The 19,817-nt window shown below is 48.7% G+C and overlaps 1 protein-coding gene across 1 annotated transcript in view; it reads left to right on the forward strand.

The window, feature by feature from the left end:
- The window catches only part of CACNG2 (calcium voltage-gated channel auxiliary subunit gamma 2), a 141,610-nt gene that overhangs the window by 101,346 nt on the left and 20,447 nt on the right, over positions 1–19,817 (forward strand). Inside the window, exon 2 of the mRNA XM_007975652.3 lies at positions 15,434–15,517. Coding sequence (XP_007973843.1) covers positions 15,434–15,517 — 84 coding nt within the window. The remainder of the gene's footprint in view (positions 1–15,433; positions 15,518–19,817) is intronic.

Here is a 19,817-nt window from a genome sequence, read left to right on the forward strand (position 1 = left end):
TCTTAGAGAATAGGGAGGTCCAAGGAGAGGGAGAGAAACAGGGACATGGCCAATTGGTGGAACAGGCAGAACATACGTAACACTTATCAATTAAGTTCTGCATCTTATATGGTGTAGTTCATGGCACTCTAAAACAATTACAATGGTAACATCCAAGATCACTGATCACAGATCGCCATAACAGATATAATAACAATGAAGAAGTAGGCCGGGCGCAGTGGTTCACGCCTGTTATCCCAACACTTTGGAAGGCTGAGGCGGGTGGATCACCTGAGGTCAGGAGTTCAAGACCAGCCTGACCAACACGGCAAAACCCCGTCTCTACTAAAAATACAAAAATTAGCCGGGCGTGGTGGCGGGTGCTTGTAATCCCAGCTACTTGGTTAGCTGAGGCAAGAGAATCGCTTGAACCTGGGAGGCGAAGGTTGCAGCAAGTCGAGATCACACCACTGCACTCCAGCCTGGGTGACAGAGCAAGATTTTGTCTCAAAATATATATATATACACACATATATATATATATTAGAATGTGTTTAATAATAAATACATATAAAAGGCTATTTTAACAGACAACAAAATGAAAAGTCAACGTACAGATTGGGAAACATTATTTGCAAACCATATATTAGATAAGGGTTAATACCCGAGGTTTTTTAAATATATATTCTTGTTTAAACTAAAGTCTCAATATCCAAGATTTATAAAGAACAGATACAACTCAATAGCAAGAAAATGTATAACACAATTTAAAAATGAGCAAAGGACTTTAATAGGCATTTCTCCAAAGATGACATTAAAATAGCCAATAGGTAAATGGGAAAGTGTTCAACATTACTAATCTTCAGGGAAATGCCAGTGAAAATGACTGTGAGATACCACTTCACACCCTTAGGGTAACTATTATCAAAAGACATAAGATAACGAGTGTTGGCGAGGGTGTGGAGAAAAGGGAATCCTCGCACACTGTTAGGTGGTAATGTAGGTTGATGCCACCATTGTGGAAAATAGTATGGAGTTTCCTCAAAAAAAAATAAAAATAGAACTCCCATATGACCCAGCAATATGTCTTTTGGTTTATACCCAAAGGAAATGAAATCACCACCTTGTAATGATACTTACACTCCCCAGGTGCGGTGGCTTGCGCCTGTAATCCCAGCCCTTTGGGAGGCCGAGGCGCTTGGATCACGAGGTCGGAAGTTCGAGACCAGCCTGGCCAACATGACAAAACTCTCTCTCTACTAAAAATACAAAACCTAGCCAGGGGTGGTGGCAGGCGCCTGTAATCCCAGCTACTCGGGAGCCTGAAGCATGAGAATCACTTGAACCCAGGAGGCGGAGGTTGCAGTGAGCTGAGACTATGCCGTTGCACCCCACCCTAGGCAACAAAGGGAGACCCTGTCCCCGCAAAAAAAAAAGAAAAAATAAAAAAGGTATCTACACTCCCATGTTCATTGTAGCAATACTCACAATAGCCAAAATATGGAAACAATCTAGATGTCCATCAATGGATGAATGAATAAAGAAACTATGGTGTTTACATACAATGGAATATTATTTATGATTCAGCCTTTAAAAAGGGAGAGATCTGCCATTTGCCACAAGGTGCATGAACCTGGAGGACAATATGCTAAGTGAAATAAGCCAGACACAGAAGAAAACTGTTTTATGACCCCACTGATATGAAATCTTTACCAAAAAAAAAAAAAAAAGTCAAATATCAAGTATGTAGAGATAGAGAATAAAACAGTGGTTACCAAGATCTTGGGTGAGAGGGAAGAAATGGAGAGATATAGGTCAAAGGATTCAAAGTAGCAAACGTATAGGGTGAACAAGTCCAGAGCCCTAATGTACAACATGGGGACTATTGTTAATAATAGTGTACTGTATTCAGGATTTTTGCTAAATGGGGTTATAGCTGCTCCTGCCACACAGGGAAAAACTGAGTACTATGTGAGATGATGGATGTGTTTATTTTTTCCACTATAGCAACCCTTTTGCTGTATATATGTAATCATACAACATCATGTTGTATACCTTAAAGTATACACAATAAAATGTACTTAAAAAAATTTTAGGCTGGGAGCGGTGGTTCATGCCTATAATGTCAGCACTTAGGGAGGCCAGGGCAGGCAGATCACCTGAGGTTGAGAGTTCCAGACCTGGCCAACATAGTAAAACTCCATCTCTACCAAAAATACAAAAATTAACAAAGCTTGGTGGTACATGTCTGTAATCCCAACTACTCAGGAGGCTGAGGCACAAGAATCACTTGAGCCCAGGAGGCAGAGGTTGCAGTGAGCCGAGATCGCACCATTGCACTCCAGCCTTGACAACAGAGCAAGACTCCATATCAAAAAAAAAAAAAAAAAAATTAAAAATCAACCTTTTTTAAAGATTATTTTAACTTGTACAGATTATGTTCATCAGGATTAGGTTTGGCTATAAAGTTTTGTGCATTTCATTTTTGTTGTTGTCGTTTTGGTTTATTTACCTAAAATTTAAAAGATAGGACAGGTGTGGTGGCATGCACCTGTAGTCCCAGCTACTCAGGAGATGGAGGAAGGAGGATCATTTAAGCCCAAGAGTTCGAGGTCACAGTGAGCTATGATCATGCCACTACACTCCAATCTGGGTGACAAAGGAAGAGCTTGTCTCTAAAAAACTTAAAAGTAAGAAAATAAAGATAGTTGATAGTTTATTTCTTTTTCATTGCACTGCTATGGAGATAAGTTGTCCACGACTGCTATAACACTCCATGGTGGTGTGGCTCGGATACCCTTTATCTTATTCTACCATCATGCAACTCTCCATTTTCAAGATTGCCTCATTGACCAAGATGGCGGTTGTAGCTCCTTAGTCCACGTGCCAAGAGGAAAGGACTGAGAAGGGCACATCCCATGCCCTGAAGGCCTTTCCTCCCAAGTCGTTCCCACCATTTCCGCTTGCATCCCATTGGTCAAAACTTTGTCACATGGCCACCTCTAGCTGCAAGGGAGGTTGGGAACTAAAGTCTACATTCTGGGAAGCCATATGTCCAGGGAAAACTTGAAAAGAACAAGATATATTTGGAAAGAGCCTCTGTCACAGCAGGGAATATAGAATAACAATAAAATGAAGAGTGCCTATGCACTCACTACCAAGTTAAAAAATAGAGCATTCCTGGGACATTGAAGCAGTTGTGTGCCCTACCCTACCTCAGTAAAACATTCTTTTTTTTTTTTTTCCTTTGAGACAGGGTCTTCCTCTGTCACACAAGCTGGAGTGCAGTAGCATGATCATGGCTCACTGCAGCCTCAACCTCCCAGGCTCCAGCAGTCCTCCTGCCTCAGCACCCTGAGTAGCTGGGACTACAGGTGTGCACTACCATGCTTGGCTAATTTCTTATTTTTTTTGTAGAGACAGGATTTCGCCATGTTGCCCAGGCTGGGTTGGAACTCCTGGGCTCAAGCGATCCTCCCACCTCCACCTCCCAAAGTACAGGGATTACAGGTGTGAGCCACCACACCCAGCTACAAACACTCTTAAACTTGATGTTTATCATTCTCTTGCTTGACTTTATAGTTTTGCCACATACACATGTATTTCTAAATAATCTATAACTTAGTTGTACATGTTTTTAACTTTGTGAAAATGGAATTATGCCATATGTATTTTTCTGCAGCTTGATTTTTTCTGTCCAGTGCCATGTTTGCGGAATTCATCTGGGTTGACTTGTGTAGCTGTAATTCACTCATTTTCACTGCCGTATACTACATTACATCAATATACTACAAGTGGCTATCATTTTTCTGATAATAGAAATCTGGGCTATTCCCAGTTGTTGTTACGAGCAGTGCTATTATGAACATTCTTATACATCGTGTGCATGTATACAAGTGTTTCTTCAACACACATTTCTAAGCAGAATTGCTGAGTTGTGGGCTATATGTATATTTTGATATATTCAAATAGATATGGAGTGGGGGCAGGGTCTCACGCTGTCACCCAGGCTGGAGTGCAGTGGCATGATCTTAGCTCACTGCAACCTCCACCTCCTGGGTTCAAGCAATTCTCCCACCCCAGCCTCCCCAGTAGCTGGGACTACAGGTGTGTGCCACCACACCCGACTAATTTTTGTATTTTGGGTAGAGACCGGGTTTCACCATGTTGGCCAGGCTAGTCTAGAACTCCTGATCTCAAGTGACCCGCCCACCTTGGCCTCCCAAAGTGCTGGGATTACAGGCATGAGCTACCATGCTCAGTCAGATATAGTCAAATAGTCAAATAGGTATTTTTTATTTGTTTGTTTGTTTGTTTGTTTTTTGAGATGGATTCTTGCTCTTGTCGCCTAGGCTGGAGTGCAATGGCACAATCTCGGCTCACTGCAACCTCTGCCTCCCAGATTCAAGCGATTCTCAGGCCTTAACCTCCTGAGTAGCTGGGATTACAGGCCCCTGCCACCAGGCCTGGCTAATTTTTGTATTTTTAGTAGAGATGGGGTTTCACCATGTTGGCCAGGGGGGTCTCGAACTCCTGACCTCAGGTGATCTGCCCACCTCAGCCTCCCAAAGTGCTGATATTACAGGCATGAACCACCGTGCCTGGCCAGGTATAGTCAAGTAGGTTTTTCATAAGAGAAGTGCAAAACATCCTGGTGCCCCAGGGATTCTAATATTTGACATGATGCTCAACTGTTTAGGTGAATGGAAATGTGTAGTACAGTCCCTGGCCACCCACACACACTAACTCATTCATTTATTTATTTGTTCAATAAACTTTTGTCAGGCAGCCATTACCATTAATTAAAAGGCACGCCATCAATGTGATAATGATTTTTCAGGAAAAAAGAGACACACTGCAGTGAAGTGAACTCGTGAATTATAAGACACATCTCAATTTCAGAAACATTGAAATTTGCATGTGAACGTCTTAGAATCAAGGAAAATATGATACATTCAGGGAATCCTCTAGAAGAAATTCTGCCCTTAAGGAGCTTACAGAGTTCCAGCTTCTTGTTCCCAAGCAACAATACACAAACAGAATATGACCAAAGCAGCTAAAAGGTGCTTGGCAGCCTCACTACCCAACCCAAAGCGTGGCCCCGCACTGGGGCCTGGCAGCGTGGGTACTGCTGCAAACTCATGAGAAATACAGAGTGTCACTGAATCTGAACCTGGCTTAACGTGATCCCTAGGGGCTTCCCATGCCCATTAAAATGCTGAAAATTCACTGCAAAGGAGCATAGGAGAGGAAAGAGTCTTCCCGGCTAAGGGCAATCAAGAAAAGCCTCCTGAAGGAGGTGTCATTTGAAGAAGAAGAAAAAGGAGGACCTACGTTGTTGAGTATCTGTTCTGGGTTAGGAACTGCACTGGGGCCCTTCACTTCTGTTATTTCATTGAGTCTTCAGAGTTAATCCCCTTACCCCCTCGGCAAGGACCGATATTGCCTTCTTACAGCAAAGGAAACTGAGGCACAGTTTTCACATAATTGCTCAAATTCACACAACTACTAGGTAACAGAGCCAGGCTTAGACGCCAGATCTTTCTAACTCTGGAGCCCAATCTCCTTCCCCAAATCACGTGTAAAGAACTAAAGGGGCCCGGCACGGTGGCTCATGCCTGTAATCCCAGCACTTTGGGAGGCCGAGGCGGATGGATCACCTGAGGTCATGAGTTCAAGACCAGCCTGGCCAACATGAGGAAACCCCATCTCTACTAAAAATACGAAAAGGTAGCCAGGGGTGATGGCTGGTGCCTGTAATCCTAGCTACTTGGGAGGCTGAGGCAGGAGAATTGCTTGAACCTGGGAGGCGGAGGTTGCAGTGAGCTGAGATCGTGCCATTGCACTCCAGCCTGGGCAACAGAGAGAGACTGTCTCCAAAAAAAAAAAAGAAAAGAAAAACTAAAGAAGGAACCCTGAGTGGCTGAGGAGGGTGGATCACTTGAGCCCAGGAGCTCAAGAACAGCCTGGGCAACATGGCGAGACCCCTCTCTACAAAAAAATACAAAAATTAGACTACACATGCCTGTAGTCACAGCTACCCGGGAGGCTGAGGTGGGAGGATCTCTTGAGCCCAGAAGGTCAAGGCTGCAGCGAGCCATGATTGCGCCACTGCACTCCAGCCTGGGCAACACAGCAAGACCCTGTCTCAATAAAAAGAAGAAGAACTAAAGAGGTAGCTATGGAGATGAGAGCGAGGACGGGATACAGCTGAAGGTTGGATGAGCAATTGCTCCTTGTTGGGGTCAGCTCCTGAGTGCCGGGGACTTCAGTGTAGTGGGAGCTCAGAGTCAATGGAAGGAGCAAATTCATGGCAGGCAAGCAGGACAGACCACTTACTTCATCTCACCCTGCCCAGTGGCTAGCACACAGTAGGCATTCGAAAGTAGCCATTGAGACTGCCCTCTCCCTTCTTGACGCCTAGCCCTTCCTCCCCTCCCTCCTTCCCCAAAAATAAAAAAGAAAGAAACTATCCACTGAAAGAATGAATGAACGAATGAGAGAACGATCAAACTCACAGGATACCACATGTTCTGTTGTTGCAAACCATCCAACCCAAGCTGGTGGCTGCGCTGTGCCCAGGGCCCTGGGGTTCCAGCCAGAAACAAGCCAGGCATGGCCCACCCTCCCTGAGTCCTCCCGAATCCCTGCCGTCAGGGAGGGTCTTGCCAGGAAAGCAAAAAGCCAGGAGCAGCAAAGGTTGAAAACACAGAGAAAGCAGCTCCCACCAAACCCTTCATTTGCTTCACTTAAAAATTTACTCAGACAGCCTCCTCCCCACGCCTCAGCTCGCTCCACCGTGTCCCCTCCTGGCTCCAGAGCTGCTCTTTCAGCTTCTCATGAATATGTGAAAAATAAAACAGAGTCTGTTCAGCCCCTAATGACCAGGTTTATGAGGAGCTTATTGTATCTAAAGAAACAAGACAGCAGTTGGTGTGAGATATTAATGTGCTTTTTACAAAGCTGATGAAACCTCCTCTTAAACTACTTAATACCTGCAAGCTGCAATTCCCAGCCTGAAACGGTGAACTCCTGGAGCCAGAACTGTGCCAACCCACGGCGCAGCCCTTGGCCTTTCTGCCTCAGCGGGGCCTCAACTCACTCGGCTTGGCGGTTGGCGGGGCACTGCCGCTCTTCTGGGATGGGGGTTCCATGGAGAGTCATGGTTGTTGAGCCCCTTAGCTGAATAACCCTTGGTGGGAGAGTCTTCCCTGCATCCCCTTTCCTCCGGAAGCTCAAAGCCAATTCCCGAGGGGGCAGCGAAGAGTGAGACCCCTGCCATCCGCTCCAGTCATCGTCCACCCTCACTCTAGCCCTCCGATGGGCCCAGTCCTTTTGCAAATCCCCAATACCACCAGTTTGTCACGTCTTTGTACCAGCTGACCCCTCACACAGGATCACCCTTCATCCAGTGGCGTGCTGGTAAATGTTTAACAACCGGTTCCCTGGGTGGGAGGTGGGGACCTTGGTTTGTAGCATTTGCCGTGGATTCCCACGGTGTGACTACACCAACCGTATTCAATTTCAAACTGCTAACAAGAGCTGGGAAGACACTGGCGATGAGCTCCCTTGAGCAGGGGCGAGCCGACACGCACACTGCTGGCTTCGGGCCTTCTCTCAAGTCCTGTTACTCCCAACTCTGCTCTAGGAAACCTTCTCCCACCCACGGGGACAGTGTGTTCCCTCCTGTGTCCCACACTTTCCTGCCTGCTCTTGCTAGAAAGCCCTCCTCACCCCTCCACCATGTCCTCATCACGCCTACACACACACATACACACACAGACACACACACCCATGTACACACAGAGAGACAAACACACATGCACACACAGACATACACAGGCACACACACACATTTGCAGACAGACACACACGTACACATACAGACACAAACACACATGCACACACAGACACACACGAGCACACACCCATGCACACACACACCCATGCACACACAGACACACACGAACACACACACACCCATGCACACACAGACACACACGAACACACACCCATGCACACACACACCCATGCACACACAGACACACACACACACCCATGCACACACAGAGACACACACGCACATGCAGACACACACGCCCATGCACACACAGACACACACCCATGCACACACAGAGACACACACACACATGCACATGCACAGACACACACGCCCATGCACACACAGACACACGGACACACATGCATGCACACACACACACACCCATGCACACACAGACACACAAACACACGCACATGCACAGACACACACACACCCCCATGCACACACGGACACACACACAGACACACACCCATGCACACACAGACACGCATGCACACACAGACACACATACACACACCCATGCACACACAGATACACAAACACACACGCACATGCACAGACACCCACGCATGCACACACGTAGACACACACACCCATGCACACACAGACACACACACACAGACACACACAGACCCCTCACTGCTTCACCAGGTTGACTCCTCCACTTTGTGTCAGCTCAGGCACCTGACCTCAGGAGACCTGTGTCACCCACACACTCTCACGCCTGGACACGCCTTCCTTCTGTGTGCCCCAGACACGCTCCGCTGTCCTCCGTCATCACACACATCCTCTACACCACAGCGTGTGTTTTCTGTCTGCTACCATAGACTGCAAGTTCCTCGAGGACAGAAAGTGTATTTTTCCCCCTCTGGGCTCTCAGCAAGTTGCACGAAGCATGGCATAGAGTTGGTGCTACATAAATGATAGCTGAACAATTGTGCTGCCATAAGGCCTCATACCTCCTTCTAATATATTATGTGAGGCGTTGCACTCTAGTAAATTCTGTACCATCTGTCTTTCTCCCTAGAATGTGAGCCTGAAAGGCAGAGATTAGATTAGATTTTCCTCTACCATCCCAGTGCTAGGCCCTTGACCCTTAGTCTCTACCATAGGGAGAGAGGATGCCTAGAAATGAAGCCAGCTGGGAGGAAAGTCAGAGATGGAGAGAGATTCCAGATTTTGGAGCACCTGGATCCATCTGTGCCTGAAGCCATCACAACCCCCAGGGTAGATTACCACCAACCAGAAGGAAATACAATGGAACCCTAGGCTGGCCTTAGGGAAATGAAATCTCATTCATTTCATCACCTCTCACCACTCTCCTCTTACTGGAGTGGTATCTGTTGATGCAGATGTCCTACAAAGTTCAAATTTCACCTCTAATGCTTGAGTGCTGCTAGTACCCCCTCCCCTCCCACACCCTTCCCCAGCACCACCATTAGTCAGACTGAATCCAGGACCTACTGAGCTCCAAGTGCTCCTGGAGACTCTGTGCTCCTCCAGCCGACCCTCACAGACTCATCGCCACCAGAGGCGTTGGAACCAATCTCACCGTGACCTGTATCCCAGTTTACCCCCATCACTCCTCCCTACTCATCACTTGTCCCTCAGGGCCGTGTGTCCCCTGATCTGGCTGGATCTCTAACTCCCCCGCCCTCCTGAATCCTTGCCATGGCACCTTCTAGAATTTAGGTCACAGTGCCAACAGAATCCCCCCTTCCTGTCCTTGCTCTAATGGAAACCTGGCTCTCCCCGAAGGACACCACCGCCCCTGCAAACTCTCACTGTGGAGAGTGTTTTACTGCCCACATCCCAGGCCTCCCTGGACCTCATCAACATTTCCGGTCCATTTCCCTGCCTCCTCCCTAAACTCCCTGTCTCTGTGAAACACATCTCAGCCTACCTGTCTGACTCCCTCATGGCCACCGTCATTCAGTCCTTGGGGAGCTGAGCGCTGGCTTACTGCCTCTGCCTCCAATGCTGCTCCCGTTATCATCCTTGGAGATTCCACAACCAGGCAAGCAGCCCCTCCAGTCCCTGGCCTTGACCCCTTCACTCCAACCTGACGTGCCAGCACTGCCTCACCCATTGTTAAATATTGAAATTCTGTTGTACCAATCAGTCTTGCTACGTCAGGGAAGCTGGCCGGGGGCAGGGGTGGCTCCTGTGTTGGGCCCGGCAGAGAGAAGAGAGGAGCTGGGACTAAGGCTCCATCTCCTCTCCTCGCTGCCCAAGGCTGGGTTGAGATCTCAGCTCTGTTCTCAGGTTCTATAAGCTCCAAGGCCCACCCCAAGGGTGGGGGCAAGAGAAGCAGAGTCTTCCTACTGGCCCTGACCTCCTGAGGCTGCTGGGCATGGGGAGGTCCTCCAGTCGAACAGTAGAGGACAAGTTAGGAGAAGATTCTGCACTCGCCGAGATGGAATGACCCTTACTCTAACAGGGAAGTTTAGGGAGCATCTGGTATGGTTCCCTGTGTCAAAGCATGGTCCAGTCTAGCCATCATTTAGCTCATAACAGCCTCATCATCAAAAGATCACACCATTCATTTCTAAAACGCAGTCGGTGGTTTGGGGCTTATTAGAATAATTTGATGAATCATTTGCCCTTCACATTTTAACCGGGTAGGCAGTTTCTTAATATATACTTGATGTATACAGAACATATGAGCGAACATTGTAGTTTTACCTTATCTATTAATTTGTATGACCTTTCCAGTGCGTACTTGAAGATCATCCTACCTCCACCTGTCCCGAGCCACCTCATTCGGGCTCTTACCCTTGCCCTTGGCATTTCCAATACCCGCGCCCCCTCAACTCTGTCTTTTACATCCCACTCTCTGGCTACCACGTGTCACCCTTGCAGCTCACTCCCATGCACTCCCATTTCAATAATGCTTTGACCCCACCCCAACAACCCCAGGCTCAAAGCATTGACTGCCCTCCCTGCTCCACCCCCACCCCTGCCTTTGCACTGCCTCACTTGCCCTTCAGGTCCTCATTTCCCTGTTTACCCAGCTTGGACTCCATGATCCATCCTCATAATCCCTCCCTTTCCACCCTCTCCCTGTTGCACTCACCTCACAAACCTCCTCCTGGTTAGAGGCGACTCTCCAACTAACTGCACCCACGCCCCGAATGTGGCCGGAGAAAGCCACAGAATCTCAGAAGAGACCTTCATGCCACTGACACACATACTTCACAGCCTGGTCCACTACCTCCCACTCTCGCTTCCCTTCCTCTGTCCTCCCATCCCCAACCCTTCCTCCCCATCCTCGCAGTTAATGCTCCTACTTCCCATTTCGTCGGGAAAATAGAAGCAAGCAGAAGAGAAGTGTTATACCCTCCCACCATGTCTGCCCATCCCCAGCACTGCACCCACGAGCTCTGCCGTCCCTCCTGGCACAGCACCACCCACCCTTGCACTGTGTCCTGGGCCTCGTCTCCTTGCGCAGTGCACCTGTATTGCGCCTCCATCTCTGCAAGTCATCCCTTCTGTCCTCCTTTCTTTTACTTTTTTATTTTGATTTTATTTTCGAGACAGAGTCTTGCTCTGTCACCAGACTGGAGTGCAGTGGTGCTATCCTAGCTCACTGCAGCTTCAAACACCTGAGTTCAAGGGATCCTCCTGCCTCAGCCTCCCAAGTAAGCTAGGACCACAGACACATACCACCACACTTGGCTAATTAGTTTTTATTTTTTGTAGATATAGGGTCTTGCTATGTTGTCCAGGCTAGTTTTGAACTCCTGGGTTCAAGGGATCCTCCTGTCTCAGCTTCCCAAAGCTAAAGCCTAAGCCACTGCCCCCAGTCCTTCCCTTCTTCCCTCTCTACTAGAACATTCCCACTAGTAGCATACAGGCCTTAATATCTCCCTCCAACACAAAGCAGCCAGCACTAGCCAGCTAGTGGAGGACACCCCAGTAGCACAGTGCAGGGAGACACAGGGAGGTTAGGAGAAAGAGGCAACAAAGGACATGGTGGGCGCTCAGGCAGCAGGACCAGCATGCATGTGCCAAGGTCCTGAGGTAGGAGGGAGCGTGGCAGGAAAGAAGGCAGAGATGAGCAAGGAGGGAGGAGGCAGGTGGGAGGTGAGGCCAGAGGTAGAGGTTGAGGGTCAGGCTTTGTTAGAGATGTTGAGCTTTTCTCCGAGAGCACTGGGAAGCTGGAGTGTTTCCGAGCTGGAGGTGGCATGATCAGATTTGCATGTACAAAGGATCACCGTCATAGCTCTGTAGAGAAGGATAAGAGTGGGTGCAAACTGATGAGTGGGGAGGCCACGGCAGCCATCCAGGGAGCAGGGATGGTGGCCTGGTGGTGGGTGGTGCTGTCTCAGAGGCATCAGGCAAGTTTGAGACACTAAGGATCTAACACAGACAGGACACCCTGATGGATGGAGCCTGCAGGGAGGAGGAAGAGATAGATGTCGGTGCTGACAACTGGGCTCAGGCTTACACCAGGAAGTGCTGGAGAAGCATTTGCCGAGCTAACTGGGGCCTCCAGAGCACCAGGCAGGAGGGAAAGATCAAGAGTTCACGTTCAGTGCCTTTAAAACATCCACCAAGAGACATCAAATAGGCAGTCGGATACCCAGGTCTAGGCCTCGAGGAGAGGTCTGGGCCACTGATTATCTCACACAGCCTCTCTGTTAGCATCTCCTGAACCCTCCTTCTGTGCCAGGCACTGTGCTCGGAGCCAATGGTCCAAGGATGAGTGAGGCCCAGGTTTGCACCGGCGGAGCCACCAGGCTCCCCGTAGAATGTGAGCTCCTGTTCCTGTGGGGTCTTACCCTTGCCCTTGGCATTGCCAATACCCGCACCCCCTCCACTCTGTCTTTTACATTCCACTCTCTGGCTACCACGTGCCACCATTGCAGCTCACTCCCATGCACCCCCATTTCAATAACGCTTTGACCCCACCCCAACCCTAGGCTCAAAAGCATTGACTGCCCTCCCTGCTCCACCCCGCACCCCTGCCTTTGCACTGCCTCACTTGCCCTTCAGGTCCTCATTTCCTTGTTTACCCAGCTTGGACTCCATGATCCATCCTCATAATCCCTCCCTTTCCACCCTCCTGTTCCTGTGGGGAACAGGAGTGGGTGTGGCCCACCAGGATGCAGCTGGGGCCCTTCTGGGTTAAGCTCTGTCCTCAATTTGTGGGACGCCTCGGGGCATGTCAGTACTGCTCTCTGAGCCTCACTCCTGCACAGATTCTTTATAAAGATGCCTGGCACCGGCTTGCTGAAATATTTGTCAGATTGAATTGAAAGGATATGAAAGTGCTTCGCAAAGTGCTTTTCAAATACACTGATTCGTAATTGTAACAATAGGGAGAATTTGTTATCCTCTTAGCAGCTGGTATGAAGACTTTTCCCACAGAGAAGGGTGTGTGGTTGGATTAGGGAAACAAGGTACTACGGAGGGGACAAGGCTTCCTTTTAACACCCCAAGATACAGGAGGGCAGAGAGGCCATGACAGGAGAGGGGTGGGAACAGCAAAAAGCACGGAACCCAAAACACTCAGAGAAGACACCTGCCCATGGGACCATTTTGAGTGGCCCTACCAAGCTTCAGTGAAGCGACCAGAAGTCCCGATATGCTCTGGGGAATTGTTTCTCTTGTAGAAAAAGTTGGTGAATTTGGTACAGGGAGAGCTCATGTGTGAAAGGAAGTTACAGAGGTTCCTCTTTTCCATTATACACAGCATAGCCAGAAGTTCCTAAAATGCTTATATTTCTATGTAGTAATAAGTATCCCTGTATACTATATACCTGCGTACTATTAGGTTGGTGCAAAGTAATTACGGTTTCACTATTACTTGGATGGCAAAAACCACAACTGCTTTTGCACCAAACTAATATATAATTCTATATTTTGTACATATATATAGGTCTAGGCTGGGCACAGCGGCTCATGCCTGTAATCCCAGCACTTTTGGTGGCCACGGTAGGCAAATCTCTTGAGGTCAGGAGTGGGGGACCAGCCTGGCCAATATGGTAAAATCCCGTCTCTACTAAAATACAAAAATTAGCCAGTTATGATGGTGTGTGCCTGTAACCCCGGCTACTTGGGAGGCTGAGGCAGGAGAATCGTTTGAACTCGGGAGGCAGAGGTTGCAGTGAGCCGAGATCGTGCCATTGCACTTAAGCCTGGGTGACAGAGTGAGACTCCATTTCAGAAAAAAAGAAAAAGGTATATGTAATACCGTAAAATTCCTGAGTAATATCTATAGTACATACTGGAATCTGCCCCTACTTTATAAGACATAGTCTCAGGACTGTAGAAGGAAATCATTGCCAACATGTATTGAGGGCTCTATTAATTAGGTCACACTAGCTACTAAGTCAGTGGCTGGACATAGTCAAATTTCATTTCTCTCTCACGTCAATGCCCCCAAGGACTTCCTAAATGTGTCAGGCACTGTTCTGACTACTCAACATGCATCAGCTCAGTGAACCTCCACGACAATCTGCCAGGGAAGAATTCTTGCTATTGCCACTCTCAGGTGAGGACACTGAGTGACACACAGCTGGACCCAGGCAGTCTAGCTATGCAACCTGCATCTTACCCACTGTGCATACACCCCACCCAATTCTTCTTCCATTCAGAGAAGGTTAAAGGACGTTCGCTGTGCCTACGCTGGTGCTGGGGATAAGATGGTGAATGAAACAGTCTCTGCTATCAGGAAGCTGATGCTCTGGTGATTTTACGGTCTATGCTACTTATCAGTTTTTGGAAAGGCTGCATTCAAGAGTTCACTCACTCATCAGTGAACATAGGGGAGGACCTGCCTGTGACACTGTGCTGGGATTTGCCCCGGGCCAGTTCTCACCTTCCCAGCAGGCACCAAGGAAATGTTTAGAGTCAAAGACCCTAGCTGGAGCCCTGATTCCATCATTTCCTAGCCACAAGTACTTACTCAGCTAGTTTAGCCTCCCTGAGCCTCAGTGTCCTCATCTGTACAATGGGGATGATAAGACCCCTCTCACAGGCCTGCGGTGGAACCAAATTGAGTTGTAGTTCAAGAACTTGGCCAAGGGTACAGCCCCCAGGGGGCTCAATCTCCTCCCCACCCCCATATTTATTTCAGAGCGGTTGGCGGCTGGGTTTGGTGAATTCCGCGCAATTGCAGATGGGAAAGTGTTTTGCAGGCTCTTCTAAAGGGCTGTGGCAGCATCTGGCAGCGCCAGTGTGGGGTGTGTCCCTGTTAGAAAGTGATCTGCTGCTTTCTCACATGTAAAATGCAGGGTGACTCCCAGCCAAGCTGGGGCACAGCGACGGGCTGGGGAGCGTTCGTCAGCCTCTTCCGTGGCAGTCCCCAGCCCGGAATCAAGCCTCCGCCGCTGCCAAGCCTCCGTTAATCCTCAGAAGCTCCGGTGCAGGGACAGAAGGCAGCGTTTTGAAGTCGTCGGCTTTAGATCCTCTCCGCAGTACTGCGGGTGTGTATTGTGATTCACCAGGCAGATGTCCAAACAGACAAAATGAAACCTTCCTTCAGGGGTGAGGGAGACGGCTGAGTGAGTTTCCAAAGAGCCAGAACTCTAGAAGAGGCAGGTGGGCCCTAAGCGCCCCCAAAACTATGATGTTTCATGCGCTCCTTCTCCTCTTGTTTTGCAGGGAATTTCAAAGGTCTGTGCAAGCAAATCGATCACTTCCCAGAGGATGCAGATTACGAAGCTGACACAGCAGAATATTTCCTCCGTGAGTGCACACATTGTTTTTATCTCCCTCCTGGTGGTGGGCCCTGCCCTTCCATCCTTCACAGAGTCAAGGACCAGGCCTATGTAGAGGCCCTCATCACAGCAGAGGGCAGGCAAAAGCTGAGTCTCTCTCCTTTCCGGAGTGCAGACCTTCATACATGCTGTTCCCTCTGCCTGCAATGCCCTTCCCTCCCCATCTTTGTCTGGCAAACTCCTACTCAGTCGACCTCAGCTAAAACATCACCTTCTCCAGGAAGTCCTTCCTGCCTTCTGCATGAGTTCCCAGAGGACGGTACTTTATCATTGCTGTGGGGACCTTGACTATTTGAGTAACCATCTCCCAACTCTGTTAGCGTATGGACTCACCCTAGCATTCACCATTATATTCTCAGCCCAGTGCTTGGCACGTAATAAGCGCTCAGTGAATATTTCTTGAATAATTGGATGAAGTAACCCACCAGGCAGTGCCAGATTGGAACTTCTAATGAAAAAAAAAAGAGAGAGAGAGAGAGAGAGATTTTTTTCTTCCCCCGCAAGTCAAGTAAGTCAAAGTTAAATCCTGATGTAACAGCTGCAATCTTAAATCCACCTGAGACATATTATCAAGATAAAGCAGTCTGAGGCCCCAAAGAAATGTCTCAAGTAGCAGCAAAAACTAACAAGGCTACCTATTCCCTGAGAAAGGGATTTCCAAGAGAGGGGCTGAGAGTCCTTGATGCCTGGGACAGCAAAACCAAAGGTTCTCAGGCCATCTCTTTGGAAGGAGGTTTGCTCTCCTCCCAGGAGCATCCCCGCCTCTGCTCCAGACCCTTCCACCTCCCCTCCCCAACAGCACAAGGGTTGCCATTACCCTCAGATTACTTTTATGAAGCATGTAGGAGGCATTTTATTATATAGATTGCCCCTGTCTCTTTCAATAATTACTTCTCACCTCAAGCCCAGCTCTCAGGTCAGCCTGGAATCTGGTTTCATTGAAAAGCCCGTGGAATGTGAAGTCAGTCAGGCAGCTGGGAAGAGAGAGGGAGGCAACACGATGCAATTTTTAGATTCTTTTTTTAAAGGAAAAAATATCATACCCTGCTCGTCATTTCCTTTTATGAATTCCCTCAAGACGTTGCTCTTAACTGGAATTCCTAACAGGCCATTTGGTTGTGGTTACCTGTTACCTACGACTGTGTCTGGGTTGGGGCTGCAGGAGCCCAGCTGTGCAGTAAATGTGGGTTGAACTGCTTCTGTGTGCTGGATCCTGTGCTCAGTGCTGGGGAGGCCAAGATGGATGAGGGAGACGCAGTACCTGGCCCCAAGAAGAGCACAGCCTGGCGGGGAGGGCCCTTGGAAAAACAGCTCAACTTGGGAGACACTGCATGATAGAGGTGAGGCCTGAATGTAGAAGGCGGAAGCCAGCAAGCAAAGCCAAGCCTCACACTGGGAGCCACACTCCCAGAGCACAGGGCTCACCAGGTGGAGTCTGAATTATGTCATGCTTTATCTGCTAGGCAGTAAGCGCCTGGGGGCAGGAAACTTGTCTCATTCATTGTTGCCCTTATAACGGCTCAATGAATGCTTTTTGTTAAGAAGAGATAGAGGATTCTTCAGCGGCAATTCCTAACAATTCAACACCTCCATTTCCTTGTTTTTAAGAAAGAAAAGCATAGAGCATAGAGTATTTGGTTCATTTTGGTGTCCCTGGACAAAAGACTTGGACTCAGATTGGCAACACAGGATTCTGAAGGTCTGATTTGAGTTGACTTAATCCAACAATATTTTTTGAACATCTGTAACAGGGGTCGGCAAACTTTTTCTGTGAAGGATCAGATGTTGAATATTTTAGGCTTTTGGGGGCCATACAGTCTCTGTCCCATTTACCCAGCTCTGCTCTTGTGGCCACTGACAATAAGGAGGCATATGTGTGGCTGTGTTACAGTGAAGCTTAACTTGATTTACACAACCAGGCAGCAGTCTTCATTTGGTATAGTTTGCTGACTCCTGGTCTATAAAATGCTAGTCCTGGGCTGGACAACAAAAATCATTTTTTAAAGCTGGAAGACGTGAGTTTCTATCATTCTCTACGAAGTTCTAACCTAGATCTTGAGAGAAGCTGGGAGACAGGGATGATTTTTCTAGAAGGATTCCCCCTGCCCCCACTCCTTACCCCTGCTTCTGATTCAGAAGCTCCTCTGGGGCCTCCCTGGCACACTGCATATGTCTACAATTCAACCCTGACCACACTTTGCTGCAATTTCGCTGGTTCACACTTGGGATCCCCAAGAGGCTATGAGTTTCTTGAAGGCAGAACTATATCCCATTCATTTCTGCACCCCAAGCACCCAGAAAAGGCCATGACAGGGAATTTGACCCAAAAAAGCACTTTGATGACTCAGCAATGAAGTGACTGGGCGGGTGAATATGTGAACACTCAAGTAAATCATAGTCTAATGCCCCGAGATCAATGCAAGCAACAGGCTTCCAGAAGAAAACAGCTGGGTCCCCATTCGCCAGAGGTAGGCGGGTGGCTCCCAGAGGTGTGCAGAGCTTAGGCCCAAGATGCGGGCTGAGCTGCACCCGGGGTGGGCAGGGCCTGAGTCCACTCCTAGTTAAGGTCTATCAAACCCATCTGCACAGCTCATCTGCCGCAGGGGAGGCTGTGAGGGGGCAGAAGCAGCCCCTCTCCCTGAGGGCTAGCCATCTGGAGGGAGACCTATGGACCTAATGTTTATGCTGCATGCTGGAATAGAAGGAAGCGTAAGGTGCTGAGGGAACCTGTTCCCTAACCCAGACCAGAGGAGGTCCTTCCAGAAGGGTTCCCTAGAGAAGATGGCACCAGAGCCCATTCATTCATTCATTCACTCAAGAGATATTTACTAAGTACTCACTGAGTGCCAGCACTATTGTCAGTCCTGGGGATCCAAGAGTAAATCAAACAAAGAGGGCCAGTGCCTTCATGAAGGTTATATCCTAGTGTAAGAAACAAGTAATAAACAAGTGTGAAACACCCTCTCCCTGCCCTCTGCACCCTGAGATAGTTTTGTTGTTGTTGTTGTTGTTGTTGTTGAGATGGAGTCTCTTGCTCTTTCATCCAGGTAGGAGTGCAAAGGGTTCAAGTGATTCTCCTGCCTCAGCCTCCCGAGTAGCTGGGATTACATGCGTGTGCCACCATGCCTGGCTAATTTTTTGTATTTTTAGTAAAGATGGGGTTTCACCAGTTAAGCCAGGCTGGTCTTAAACTCCTGACCTCAGGTGATCCGCCTGCCTCAGCCCCCCAAAGTGTTGAGATTACAGGCGTGAGACACCATGCCCAGCCCCAGCGGAGATAGTTTCTGAGTGGTCTGGGAGGAGTTGGAGAGTGGAGAGTGATGGGGGAGGGACCAGTGGGTCTGGGGGCATGTCACTTAGATAAGGTGGTCCCACAGTTTCTCTGAGTGAAGAAAGGGAACCAGGTAAGATTTCTAGGGAAAAAAGTAGCTGACAGAGAGAACAGCAAGAGAGGAGTCCTTAAAGCAGACACAGAGCATCATGTTTGAGGATCAGCGGTGTGGCTGGTCTTGCAGGAGCCCAGTGCAGGGGTAGAGTGGGGTCCTACGGCAGAGACAGCACAGAAACCCAGTCATGTGGGCCTGGGACCAAGGGGAGACCTCAGTTCTCATTCTAAGTGTGATGGGAATGACCGATTTAGACACGTCAGCCTGGCTGCTGTGGTAGTGATGGTTGGAAACGGAGGCAGGGATCCCAGGTGGCGGGGTTGGGGGGTGGGGGGAAACCAGAGTGTAACCATGGTAATGGTGAGAAGGAAGGAGATGTTTGGGAGACAGAGCTGACAGCAGCAGGGGTGGCCACTGATGGAGCATGGGCCATGAGGCAGGGGATAGATTTCAGGATAGGGACAGAGGTAAAAGGAGAGGGAAGAAGCAGTCAAGCAACTCTTCTTTCTCCCCAAAGAGCAGATTTCAACCCATGTAGAGCATCTCCTAAGGGACCTGGGGCTTGTTTTCGATGTTCCCAAACAGCTCAATGAATTCTTTTTTTGTTTTGTTTTGTTCTGTTTCGTTTTAAGATGGAGTCTTGCTCTGTCACCCAGGCTGGAGTGCAGTGGCGCAATCTTGGCTCACTGAAACCTCTGCCTCCTGGGTTCAAGCGATTCTCCTGCTTCAGCCTCCTGAGTAGCTAGGATTACAGGCGCCCGCCACCACATCTGGCTAATTTTTGTATTTTTAGTAGAGATGGGATTTCGCCATGTTGGCCAGGTTGGTCTCGAACTTCTGACCTCAGGTGATCCACCCACCTCAGCCTCCCGAAGTGCTGGG

The sequence above is a fragment of the Chlorocebus sabaeus genome, chromosome 19 (assembly GCF_047675955.1).
Source record: "Chlorocebus sabaeus isolate Y175 chromosome 19, mChlSab1.0.hap1, whole genome shotgun sequence".
Classification (NCBI taxonomy): Eukaryota; Metazoa; Chordata; class Mammalia; order Primates; family Cercopithecidae; genus Chlorocebus; species Chlorocebus sabaeus.